Genomic DNA, 14,129 nt, shown 5'->3' with positions numbered 1-14,129 from the left:
TTATAGAGTTTCTCTTCAATTCACCATATCTAATTATTCAGCAATCTAAAGAGAGCTAAGGATGACAGTTCCCAATGCTACCTTCACCACGTCTTAAGTATTGGTTCTACTTGTTTTCATCATCTTAGCTCACATTTATTCGATACTTTTTTTTCCTTCTGGTGTTATCTCTTGCCCTCTAAACTTACTGGACTTTAACTGTGACTTTGACTAATCACTTTGTTTGCTCTTGGATTTGGAGCAAAATAGCAGAAACAACAGCATTTGGAACTTTTCTCTGGTCAAGCTTTCTTTGTTTTTTTTTTTTTTTAAGTTTAAAAAATTTTTTTTATTATTTTTTTTTTATGTTGCTAGAGAGACAGCATGAGTGGGGGAGGAGGAGAGGAGCAGAGAGAGAGAGGGAGAGAGAATTCCAAGCAGGCTCTGCACTGTCAGCATGGAGCCCAATGCAGGGCTTGAACCCACGAAACTGTGAGATCATGACCTGAGCCAACACCAAGAGTCGGACGCTTAACCGAGGCGCCACCCAGGTGCCCCTGGTCTAGATTTCTTGATAATCTCCAGCAAAATCTTGAATCTGCTAACCAGGGCAAATGTCAGTGAAAATAAACCACAGTGCCCACATTCTTATGAAGCTGATAAAAAATACAGAGGCCAAGATGACTCTCAACCTCACTGAACAGAATATGGAGCCAGTTGTATTCATTTTACTCCAAAACTTCTCACTCTGGTAGAAAGCAAAGGATCAGAAATTTATAGGAGATAAGTTGTTTAAAAGATACTAAAAGTTTTTCTAGCAAATTAAATGGCTCTAGTTATGTGCTGAAAGAAGTTTGGCAGTTGAGATATATATACAAATTATGATACTTAGAAAAGGAGTGATAATGAAAATCTAATTTCAAGTCTGGAGATTTTAGCTGGTTAACCAAATGTTGAGACTGAATCATTTGGTTCCCTCAGATCAAACTTACCATTTTGTTTTTATAAGATAAGATCAGAAATAGCAAAGCTCTTCAAAGTCCTTGGTAAGTGACATGTAAGTAATGGGTATTGATGGCCCACCCTTTATTAACTGCTTTTTCCCTTCTGCCCTGACTTTTGGGACTCAGGACTAGCTGTTGGTTCCCTTGAGTCAGTGCTCAGAGGCAGTTGAACATTGGCTCTCCTTTTCTTGCCTCCCTGAAGCTGATTACTCCTGTGTGCACTGTCTTCTCCATCTCTGAAAGCACAACCTTCAGTGAACTGGAAACCCAGCTACCAGAGGGTCTACTCTTCCAACTTATTCACATACTTTTTTTGTTTGTTTCTCTATGAAATAAATGGCTATTTATTTATATGCTAATCCATATAATTACTTCCTTTCCTTCAGTTTAGGTGATGTGCTGTGCATTCATGATTCAATAAACAAGGGGTATTTAAAAATGATGAGATGATGATATGATGCTTCTAGACAATTGTGCAGAGTAGTTTTACAGTTTTTCTTTCATATTTAAGGTGACCACCCTTGTCAACACAAGCAACAAAGGCCCATCTGGTAAAAAGAAAGGGAGGTCAAAGAAAGCCCACGTGCTGGCTGCATCTGTAGAGCAAGCCACTCAGAATTTCCTGGATAAGGGTGAACAGATCGCTAAGGAGAGTCAAGATCTCAAAGAAGAATTGGTCGCTGCTGTAGAGGACGTACGCAAACAAGGTAGGAAGACTAATATTGTTCAAGAGGGATATATATTTATGTGAAAACAATGGATTTATCTCTAGAATCAATGCATATTTGCTCAGGGGAGTGTGTTACGTGTTTCCTCAGTATCTGCGCTTGTCATTTTTTATATTTGCTGAAATTAGGTGCATAAACAAATAGATATGTTTTCTGTTGTGGCAGCATAGCACAGCTACAAACGCTTCCTGTCTGTGTTCCTTCCAAATTTTCCAGTTGTTTTCTCTTGTCAGATGAACACAGACTCTTGTGTTAAACTTAGGCTCTAGAGAGGACAGGATGAGAAAACCTCATACATACACAGTCACTGGGAACCCTGGATTTTAAAGATGAGGGAGGAGAGATTATAAAGCAGTGTAATAAAATTACTGTTGCTCTGTATGATTTCCAAATTTACATTTTCAGTTCACAGCTAGCTAGCTATCCATGGATCAATCAATTATATAGCTAGCTAGTTAGCTAAAATGCAATTGTTTTCAGCATATTTAAATTTTTTTCACTGTGGTACAATACAAGTAACATAAAATGTACCATTTTAACCTTTTTATAAGTGTATAGTTAGTAGTGTTAAGTATATTCACATTGTTGAGTAGCCAATCTCCAGAACTTTTTCATCTTATAATACTGAAATTCTATACCTACAAAACAACACTTCTTCATATCCTCATTGCCCTAGCCCATGGAAACGACTATTCTACTTTCCTTTTCTATGAATTTAATGACTCTAGATACATTATATAAGTGGGATCATTCAGTATTTTTGTGTGTGTGTGTGACTGGCTTATTTCACTTAGCATAATGTCCTCATGGTTCATCCATGTTGGAGCATGGGTCAGAATTTCCTTCATTTTTAGGATTGAAAATATTCTAGTATCTGTATATAGTACCTTTATCTCTTCATCCACTGATAGACATTTGTGTTTATTTCACCTTTTGACTATTGTGAACAATTCTGCTATGAACATGAATATACAAATATCTCTTTATTTTAGTTCTTTTGGGTATATACCTCAAGGTGGAATTATTGGATTATATGGTAATTCTATTTTTAATTTTTGGAAGAACCTCCTTACTGTTTTCCATAGCAAAGGCACCTTTTTACTTTTCTACCAACAGTGCACAAGAGTTCCAATTTATCCATATCCTTGCCAACGCTTGTTTCCTTTTTTATAGTCTTCATAATGGACATGAGGTGATAGCTTATTGTGTTTTTTTAAGTTCGTTTATTTATTTTGAGAGGGACAGAGACAGTGCAAGTTGGGGAGGCGCAGACAGAGAGGGAAACAGAGAATCCCAAGCAGGCTCTGCAGTGTTGGCACAGAGTCCTACACCAGGCTCAAACTCACGGAACTGTGAGATCATGACCTGAGGCTAAATTGAGTCAGATGCTTAACTGACTGAGCCACCCAGGCACCCCTCACTGTGGTTTTGACTAGCATTTTTCTAATGACTGCTTATATTGGGCATCTTTTCTTATGCTTCCTGGACATTTGTTTTTCTTCTTGGAGAAAGGTCTATTCATGTCCTTTGCCTATTTTAAAATCAGGTTGCATTGTTGTTGACTTGTGAGCATTCTTTATACGTTTCAGATATGAACCCCTTATACAATATTGTTTTACAAACATGTTGTCCCTTTCTGTAGGTTACCTTTTTCATTCTGTTGAGTATATTCTTTGATACACAGATTTTAATTTTCATGTGTCCTATTCTGACTCTTGGGTTGAAATGCTAAGGTACTGTGAAAGCAGAACAGATTACCCCCCCAGCCTGGCCTCCCTCCTGCATTTCTTACCTCAGTAAGAGCTCTACATATGTATCCAGTTACATACTGCAGAAATCTTGATATCATTATTGTTATTACTCTCTCTTTCCAAATCTAGTCTATTGCAAAGTCACATAGATTTTTAACTCGAGAATATCTCTTAAATGGACCAATCCCTCTCTTAATTATTCAAAAGCACCATGTTTTACCTGCCCCTGGGCCTTTATACATGCTGTCTTCTTTTACACAGTTACAGTTACAGATGGCTCATTCTGCACATTCCCTGTCCCAGGGAATGCTTTCCTGACACTCCTGTCTTACTTTTCTGTGGCTTTTTGCATAGGAGAGTTTAATATCTGTGGAGTAACTTGATTGATAACTTTCTACCCTGCCACATTACAAATGAATAAAGATCAAGACCAGACCATGTCTCTTTTTTTTTTTTTTAATTTTTTTTTTCAACGTTTATTTATTTTTGGGACAGAGAGAGACAGAGCATGAATGGGGGAGGGGCAGAGAGAGAGGGAGACACAGAATCGGAAACAGGCTCCAGGCTCTGAGCCATCAGCCCAGAGCCCGACGCGGGGCTCGAACTCCCGGACCGCGAGATCGTGACCTGGCTGAAGTCGGACGCTCAACCGACTGCGCCACCCAGGCGCCCCAGACCATGTCTCTTTGACCGTTGCATGATCTGTGGTTCTTAGTAGTTATTAGACTTCAACAAATATTTGTTGAATAAATGAAGCAATAGAGGAATAAATGCTCTATCCCTTTTCTTCTTGTAAACCTGCCACTTTTTAAAATTCACAGATGGTTATTTAGTCCCTGGAAATACCCAACCCTCCTTCTACACCACTAGCATTCTTCATGCTGCCATCTTCTTCCCCATCTTCTCCCTGCTAAAAGTTAATTTCATTTACATTACACTAATGTGAATTGTTATTTAATATAAAATGTTAAATTTTATATATTTCATCTAATGTGGATGGAATATATTTATATATGTGCTTTAACAACATGAAAGCTTTCAAATTTTCAAGTGCTGTTGAAGACTAGTATTCCTTCTGAATTGCAAATGTACACTGTTTGTTTTCATGCATGCACAGCCTGGATACGTTTTTGGATTTTTTGTTTGTTTCTTTGTTTTTTGGCTTTTTTTGTTTGTTTGTTTGTTTACTTTTTTTTTAAGGATGATTGCCATATAATAAATTGCATGCATTTAGAGTGCACAATTGTATAAGTTTTGGCAAACGTGTACACTGTAAAACTATTCCCACACTCAGGATAGTGAAACCTATCCCTAGTAGAAAGAGTTTTGATTGATTGGTCCCTAGGATGGTTTCTCAAAGCATTTATCTTGCATGGTGATATATTTTTCCTTTTAGATTTCTCAACAGTCTCTTAGTTTTCCCTTATTTTTTCCTTGCAATTGAGTTTTCACACATTCTGTATAAATTAATATTTCAGTTTTCTCAAAGCTTATATAAGAAATGCTATTTTTTTGGATATGATATAATAATGAACATGGTTCTTGGCCAGCCTGTCCAAGGGATATGAGAGTGAGAACTTTTAAAGATGCTAGTTTAGGACAGCTTACAGTGGTGGATCTCACAGAGGGTATTTTAAACTTTCTGTATATTATCCATTTCTTATTATAGAAAAATTATGCATCAGAAATGATGCCTATGTGTTAATTGTATAAAGCTCAGCTACCACATGTCCCTTCTGCTGAACAGTGTCAAATTTAAGGAAACAGTGCTATAGTCTGCAAAATAACAAACATTTTATAGTCAAAAGCTTCAGAAGTTTTCTTTTTTCTGTTTCTCTCATTATCAAATATCGCTCACTGTCAAATAGACTTCAGATAACTGTCATGTGTGAGAGATGCCTCTCATCCCTGACAATGAAGTCCTCGAGCTCTCTCCTTACATGCCTGCGCCCATGGGCTCTCCTGTCTGCTCTGTGCCCCTTCTCAGTCTTAGTATATAATCCCTGTAGCCTATCTGGCTTTGCCCATTTTCCCGTTGTCCCTATACCCAGATTTTATTCACAAATGAGAGCCTGAGTGAATTTTCAGAGAGGGTAAGGAGATCGAGGGGAATACTTAAGTATTAGAGGACTATTTAGTTATTGGAAACTTTGAAACATAGTATCTTTCCTTCCATCATATTCATAAATTCATAAATTATGGAAATCCTGACACTGAGAAATAATGTCCTCCTCTAAAGTGGCCCTAGTGTCTATATCTGCTCACTTGTCAAATGATATGTAGTTTAGAACTAAATCTATTTGAGGTAATCTTTTACTATTGAGTTGTTTTTGCTTTTTTAAATCAAATGATCAGAAGTGCTGCCACTTTCTAAAAAAAAAAAAATTTCAGCATGAGTCAATGCCAAAAGTTTTAATATTGTACAACTCAGTTTCAAGTTTTTAATACAAAACCATTTCCTTTTTTTCTTTTATTTCACTACATTCATGATTGTAATCACTGTAATCTGGCAAGATTTTATATGAAATTATCTACTTATGCCAGTATTGTTTCCCATGTGGCTAGACTTAGTGTTGTTTGAATTTCTTTTTATTTTTTTATTTTTTTTATTTTTTTAATGTTTATTTTTGAGAGAGAGACAGACAGAGTGCTAGAGGGAGAGGGGCAGAGCAAGAGAGAGAAACACATAATCTGAAGCAGGCTCCAGTCTCTGAGCTGTCAGCACAGAGCCCAATGTGGGGCCTAAACCCAAGAACCGTGAGATCATGACCTGAGCGGAAGATGGACCCTTAACCGACTGAACCACCCAGATGCCCTTGAATTTCTTTATCATTTGAAAAATTAACTAGGCTTTTAATTAACTACGCTGCATGCCAGAGTCTTAAAACTACCTAGTATGAACGTGACAATGTTCTTCCCTAGAATATTCCAGTAGAAGACTTTCCTGTACTTTTAAGTTCTAACCCACAAAAAGAAGTATTTGAGTACACTTATAATAGGATTTATGTTAAAAACAAGTAACAAAAAGCATCAAAATATAATAAAGGAGATAAATCATTGTGCTCAAAATCTAGAAATCTGATATTTTAGACTTAGGTAAAGATGGGATATTTGTGTGTGTGTATGTGTGTGTGTGTGTTATCACAGCTAAAGGAATTACATATATGTATATTGTCTTCCTAAATTAAGTTTAAACTTCATCAGGATAGGAACAATGATGTGTATATATTCCTTTCTACTCCTAAAGTACCTAACATGGTCACTCTAGCACATTGCAGGTGATACTCAGGGGAAGGAGGCTCTCATGTCAGCAAAGCAGCCTTGAAAGTCAACAGAATACCAGATGTTTGGTTAAGATACCAGATTTCTAATGTTACTTTGGCCAAAAACTATATGATTTAAGCGAAGTCAGTTAACCACTTGAAGGCTCAATTTCTCCAGTTTTCAAATACAGACAGTAATTGTTGCATTTTCCTTACTGGGTTGTTTAACATAATGAAGTCACAAAGGATTTTAAAAAAATTAAATGCTATATAGATGTCATAGCATATTTATTAATTATTTTAAAACCTTATTTATTGGGGCACCTGGGTGGTCAGTTGGTTAAATGTCAGACTTCAGCTCAGGTCATGATCTCTCTGTTTGTGAGTTTGAGACCCATATCAGGCTCTGTGCTGCTAACAGCTCAGAGCCTGGGGCCTGCTTCAAATTCTGTGTCTCCCTCTCTCTCTGCCCCTCCCCTGCTCACACTCTGACTCTGTCTCTCAAAAATAAATAAGCATTTTAATTGATTAATTAATTAATTAAAGTTTATTTATTTGTTTTGAGAGAGCGTGCACATGCACAGGAACAGGGGAGGGGCAGAGAAAGAGAGAGACAGAGAGAATCCCAAGCAGGCTCTGTGCTGACAGCACAGAGCCCAAAGCAGGGCTCGATCCCACTAACCACAAGATCATGACCTGAGCCGAGATCAAGAGTCATATGCTTAACTGACTGAGCCACCGAATAAATATCCACCCCTGAGTATATTTATTAATTAATTATAATTTATCAAATCAATCTGTGATACTTGTGGCAATAGCTCCCCTTCCTATCACTGATGTAGCATCAGTGTAGCATCCTATCAGGATGCTGTAGAGGTGAATCAGCATCTAGTAGTCTCCCAGAAGAGGATCACGTAGCTCAATATGGCTTGGAGTCGGTGGTAGTTGTATGTGGTCCTAGAAAAATGTGTGATTTAATATTTGTGCAGCCAGTGAACCATATGTAGAAAAGCTCCTAATGAGGAAAGCAAAGGGAGTTATTCCAATCATGTCTTTATATTGAAGCTCTGGGCCAAAGCAAGCTTGGAACAGAGAATGCCAAAATATTTTAATGTTTACCACCAAGACCCTCCTGGACTGGAAACTCTTTCTGAACTATGGACTAGTCTGGGGTTCTTAAATTTCAGTGAATATTAATATCACCTGGGACACTTCAAAATCTTGGTGGATAGGCCTTACTCTCATGAATTAAGTCAGAAACTGTCAAGTAGGACCCAGGCATCAAGGTTTTTAAAGTTCCCCAGATGACTAATTCACTTCTTGCCCAGTGTCTCCACTTGGATGACTCATCAGCCCCTATTAGTCAGCTAGTGTTTCCCATTAGATAGTGGATGGAAGTCACTCATTTTAGAAGGCCTGTGAGCTTGTAGTTTACATAGAGTTAGAGAGGTGAAATTTGCATAGGAGGAACAGCCTGATATTCTATATAAAATGATGTCTTATAATGCCTAACCTTCTATAGGCACTCAGAGAATATGCATTAAGTATGCACTAGGGAGCCAAATCTATAGGACGGTTAATATTTAAATTGCTGTTGGAAAAGAAAGCCATGAAGCCGGAATGTGCAAGAAGGAAGGTATGTTTAAGCTGAGCATGGCTTAAAAATTTGTTCATGGATAACAGAGTAAGCATTTCAGGTTTAAACAACCTGAATTTTAAAGGTGAAGAGATAAGAATGACGTTGATAATTGGGGGATGGATAGAAAAGCCCTAATTTGATGAGAAGTTTCATATTTAGGCATAGTTAGAAATATGGTAAGATGATAGGAAGGGACCACTGTGGGAAACATTTAGGAACTAGGCTGCGTATAGACAACATGTTGGAAGAAAGATAGGAAGGAAGGAAGAAAGCTAACTGATTGGTTCCTACTTATTTAAGTGATATTTTAGTGGATTATTTTAGCAACTTCATGAAAAGTTGACGAAAGCAGAGAAAGATTGGATTCAGATTGCTTAGACAGTATTACAGTATTGCAGAGAAGACAAAACAAAAATACTTTGAGGTTCTAGGATTGAAGTGGTGGCAATAAGAACAGAAATAAGAAACTAGATGTTACAAACATCATGAAAAAGAATAAAATATTTTCCATTCATTGAGAGGAAGAAAGAAGAGTCAATATTTACTTTTGGCTCTAGACAACTTATTTGGGAGACCTAAGGGGTGGTAGGAATGGGGAGACAGGACTGACTTGATTTTAAACATTGATGAATGGATGAAAGGAATTGCCTAGCAGATGGTTCATGCTTTGGGAATGGAATTTTGGAGAAAGAGAGAAATTTGGACATATTTTGAGTTGATAATTGAATCTTTCAGACACCTTTCTTTGACTACTTGCCAATAGATATATAGAGAAGAATAGAAGGATGTAGGCTTAGTTTTGGATGGCAGGTTCAGTTAGGATTAGAAGATAGGATAGAAATAGAGAGGAAAGGCATGCTCTGAAATGTGATTGGACAGCAAAGATAATACAGAATCCTGAAATCCAAAGGAGTAGAATCTTTTGCAAAGGAGACAGTGATCTAGACTATGGAATGCTGTTGCAGTTAAGTCAAATTCTTCTGAGGTCATGGAGGATAAGTAATGAGAGCATGCCTTGGTTTTGCTAAAAGGTGTCATTAATTTCATTTAAAAGTTTATTTTCAGGAAGCTGAAGGAAGAGAGTAGATGGTGAAGTATTGGATGTAGGCAAGAAAGCTCACCACACTCTTCTTTGGTTATCATTGCACTATGTACATCGTTGAATTTTTGCTTCTGTGGGTAGTCTGGTACTCAGGTGAAGGACCCTATGTTAGCATTATTTTGTGTATCTCTGGAGCCTGGCACAATGTCTGGCATACAGTGAGCACTTATGGTGTGATTCCAAAGGTTGTCACGGTCTGGAAGGAGAAAAGTAGAAGAGTGGCTGAAGAAAATATTAAGGGCAAGCAAAGAATATGATTGTCTACTTCTTCCTTATTCTGTTCAGCCCAAATCAGAAGTGTCATAGCATATACAAAGAGAGAGAGCCATTGGTGAGAGCAGTTGTAGATACAAGGGGGAAAGCTCAGGTTTGTTGTATGAGATAATGCAGAAGGGGCATTTCTTTATGTAGAAAATAAGGTAGAGAAGAGAGATGTACCCAACAATGGGTTTTATAGAAAAGATTAGAACCAAAGTAAATTGGATGAATCTGTCTCAATTATTTTGAACAAAAGAGGAAGTGGTTTTAATGGACCATGTATATCTGATATTTGATCACTGTTGTAGATTAAAAAAAATGTTTGTCTGTTACTGGCATCTGTGTGGGTCTCTCATATGTTTCTAAGGGATTTATTGATTGAATACAACTGATTGTTACCGCAGCTGAAAAGACCAATTTATAACAGGCATAATCGTCTAAGGATTTTTAAATTTAATTTGTTTATTTGGTATGTACTAGCATCTGCTAGCAATGGGATGTTCACATATTGCCTTTATGAATCTTCTGTGATTTGAAATACATCCAAAAGCTGTGCTTTTAATGATAGGCAGTCTTCTTCATATTTGTCCACTAAGCAGCTCCATTCAATGGGTAGCACAGAAACTGATTCTATGCCATCCCATTTCTATATTTCCATACCCTCTTGGGCCATGGAGCAGTTGCTTGGGTTTTCTATCTTCAGTCAACAGCATTCTCTGGTTGTCCACTTTCTAGGTGGTTACAACAAATAAAAACAATTAAGACATGACCCAACTACCGAGATATGCCAGGCTGGGATATAGATAGAGATGTATATGGCCCTCACCCAACCTTAAGAGGAATCTCATGGAGCAAAGTGACAAAAAGGTACAGATAAAAGAGGTAGCATCTTAATGGAACCATTTTTTAAATCAGACATGGTCAAACCATTCACTGTTCATGCAGGCTTTTATTTGGATACAACCTTAACTGTTAAGTGTTATGGTGATATCACATTATTTTTTTTTTACCTAATCAATATTTACTGAGTACCTGATGACCAATGGACTGAGACAGAACAAGGCAGAAAAAGTAGTAAAGGGAAAGAGAAAGGTGTCCTCACATCTCTGAAGAGAGAAACCTTTTGCCTCCTGAAGACTTAGACTTTCTCTTTCCCCATTCCCTTTGTTGTTGGAGTGTGATGTCCGTGGAATGAGCTGGTTCAACAGAAACTCTAGTTGTTATCAACTGTGTGAACTCCCTACCTAAGATCTGGTCAAAGACCATTTCCCAGGCCAGAAGCTTTTACTGTCAGATAGTCCTATCCCTCTTCCTTACTTGCCCTATTAGTAGGTAAAACAACACAGTGTGGGGAGGAGCAAGGCAATGTGCTCTGTCCTGGAGCACTATTCAGAGAGGTCAGCTCTGTAAGGAGAAGGACAGCTGTGGATATTGCAAGGATTCTGCTACTCCTGAGTTTATCTTTTTTCTCAGGACAATGATCTCCCAGATATACTTCTTCCAAGTATCCCTTGCTTTATGCCTCTATTCTTAGTACCCTGAATACTTGGTATCCTAGAGATATCAGAATTCCTTTCCTGTGCTATGTGCTGACTCTTCACTGCTGCTTGACTACCCTTGTATGAATGGTATGTTACTATGTTCTAAATGTAGGGTCCTATTGGTTATGGGGTGAGATTTCACTCCTGCATGATTGGATGGCTAGGGAAGCAGCTCTCCACTGAAATGGAGCATCTTCAGGGAAGAAGAGAATTTTAGGACAGAAATGGAGATTCAAGAGGCAAATCCTAGGGAAGAGAGGGAAAGAGCACTCATTTCTCTCTCTGGGTCTTGCTTCTTTGAGCTTGGATTTTACTGAGTGTAGATCCATTTCTTTAAAAACTAATATTATCGGGGCGCCTGGGTGGCTCAGTCGGTTAAGCGGCCGACTTCGGCTCAGGTCACGATCTCGCGGTCCGTGAGTTTGAGCCCCGCGTCGGGCTCTGTGATGACAGCTCAGAGCCTGGAGCCTGTTTCAGATTCTGTGTCTCCCTCTCTGTCTCTGACCCTCCCCCATTCATGCTCTGTCTCTCTCTGTCTCAAAAATAAATAAACGTTAAAAAAAAAGTTAAAAAAAAAACTAATATTATCAAGTAATGTAATAAAGTGCATGTTTATTAGATGAAACCAGGGCATAACTTGAACTTGGAATGAGAAGTGTCTCTTCAGTCTCAGACTCAGGGCAGATGAGTCATGGATCTGGTGATGGTCTGCTGTGTCCATGCACTCTTGCTGCTTTCTGTCCTTTGCATGGCACCTCCTTGCCTTCTTTATAGAGGCTTCTTTCACAGGTGTTTCTCACAGTGAAGTTTACAGACCATATGTTTTATAATCGCCTATGGGAGGATAGGTGATGTCTATAAAAATTCAAATTCCTGAGCCTAGCCACAAACCTAGATTCAGTGCAGCGGGGGTACCATTAGAAATCTTTATATCCAGCTAGTAGCCAATCTTATGCTTCCAAAGTTTGGGAATCACTAATGGTCTAAGCTTACTACATCTTTATACCATCTTTAATTAGTGTAAGTCTTCTTTTTTTTCTGTTGGAAAGGATGTTATCCAGGAATGAAATTAATTTTCAGAAGCTTTAATATCATAAGTGAAAAACAGATATAAGAAACCTAGAGATACATGCGATGACAAAAAAAAAAAATAAAAATAGGTTTGATATGAAAAGATCATGAAGAAAAATGCATAAATATGAAAATGCTATGCAATTTAAGGTTTATAATGCAAATTTTAACATTTGAAGTAGTTTTAACTGTTGCATATGTGGACAAATAAAATGTATTTGTGTGTCAAAGTTTGCCCTAGTTGAGGACTTAGGAATGTCCCATGTCAACCTGGAGCCACTTGTATGGCCGTTGTTGCAAAATACTGGGAGATGAGGACAGATTATTCTTTCATATGATCCCTCTTTCTGGAGTTCTAAGCTTTTGAAAATGCTATAATCCTTCAGGAAGAATAATAAAAGCAATAGCTTCTATTTATTTATTGCCACTCGATTTGTAAGACACGTGGTATATATTCTGTCAACATTATTTTGTTAGTTATTTGAAGTATTATTTATCCATATTTTGTATAAGATGATATGGATCCTGAAAGATCTCCATATACATTAACTGACTAGACCAATTAATTCAACCAATTTTTATTAATACTATGTACCTCCTCTATTTTGGGGCTGGGAATATAGACTATCAAAGAAAGAAAACAGACATTCTCTGCCTATAAGAATATTGCATTCTGGGGCACCTGGGTGGTTCAGTCAGTTAAGTGTCTAACTCTGGATTTCAGCTGAGGTCATGATCTCATGGGTTTGTGGGAGCAAGCCCCACATCCAGCTCTGTGCTCACAGCATGGAGCTTGTCTGGGACTTGATCCCTCTCTATCTGCCCTTCCCCTGCATGCTGTTGAACTCTCTCTCTCTCGATCTTTCAAAATAAATACACATTTAAAAAAAAAATTAGTAAAAAGAATATTACATTCTGATATGACACTGATAATAATTTAAAAATTAAGCAGGCTGTAGAAGTGAAATTCAAAAATTGAACAACCACTTAGCATAACACCCGCTAGTTTGATTCATGTACTTGCAAATGGCAAGATTTCATTCTTTTTGATTGCTGAGTAATACTCCATTGTATATATATACCACACATCTTCTTTATCCATTCATCCATCAATGGACATTTGGGCTCTCTCCATACTTCAGCTATTGTCAATAGTGCTGCTATAAACATTGGGATACATGTGTCCCTTCGAAACAGCACACCTGTATCCCTTGGATAAATACCTAGTAGTGCAATTGCTGGGTCGTAGGGTAGTTCTACTTTTAAGTTTTTTAGGAAACTCCATACTGTTTTCCAGAGTGGCTGCACCAGTTTGCATTCCCACGAGCAGTGCAAAAGAGATCCTCTTTCTCTGCATCCTTGCCAACATCTGTTGTTGCCTGAGTTGTTAATGTTGGCCATTCTGATAGGTGTGGGGTGGTATCTCATTGTGGTTTTGATTTGTATTTCCTTGATGAGTGATGTTGAGCATTTTTTCATGTGTCAGTCGGCCATCTGGATGTCTTCTTTGGAGAAGTGTCTATTCATGTCTTTTGCCCATTTCTTCATTGGATTATTTGTTTTTTGGGTATTGAGTTTGATAAGTTCTTTATAGATTTTGGATACTAGCAGTTCTAGCAGTTTTTTGGTGGAATCTTTTGTCATGTCATCTGCAAAGAGTGAAAGTTTGACATCCTCCTGGCTGATTTGGATGCCTTTTATTTATTTGTGTTGTCTGATTGCTAAGGCCAAGACTTCTAATACTATGTTGAATAACAGTGGCAAGAGTGGACATCCCTGTCGTGTTCCTGACC

General features: G+C 37.8%; 1 protein-coding gene across 4 annotated transcripts in view; it reads left to right on the top strand.

Annotated features, from left to right (window-relative positions):
* The window catches only part of CTNNA2 (catenin alpha 2), a 1,114,437-nt gene that overhangs the window by 231,093 nt on the left and 869,215 nt on the right, over nucleotides 1-14,129 (top strand). For all 4 annotated transcript variants that reach the window (XM_025932078.2, XM_025932082.2, XM_086700738.1 and 1 more), the window contains exon 3: nucleotides 1,495-1,690. In XM_025932078.2, the coding sequence (XP_025787863.2) occupies nucleotides 1,495-1,690 (196 nt within the window). The remainder of the gene's footprint in view (nucleotides 1-1,494; nucleotides 1,691-14,129) is intronic.

This window comes from Puma concolor, chromosome A3 (assembly GCF_028749965.1).
Source record: "Puma concolor isolate L17-30 chromosome A3, mPumCon1.1.hap2, whole genome shotgun sequence".
Taxonomy (NCBI): domain Eukaryota; kingdom Metazoa; phylum Chordata; class Mammalia; order Carnivora; family Felidae; genus Puma; species Puma concolor.
The sequence above is the reverse complement of the archived record's forward strand: the minus strand, read 5'-3'. Positions and strand labels throughout refer to the sequence as shown.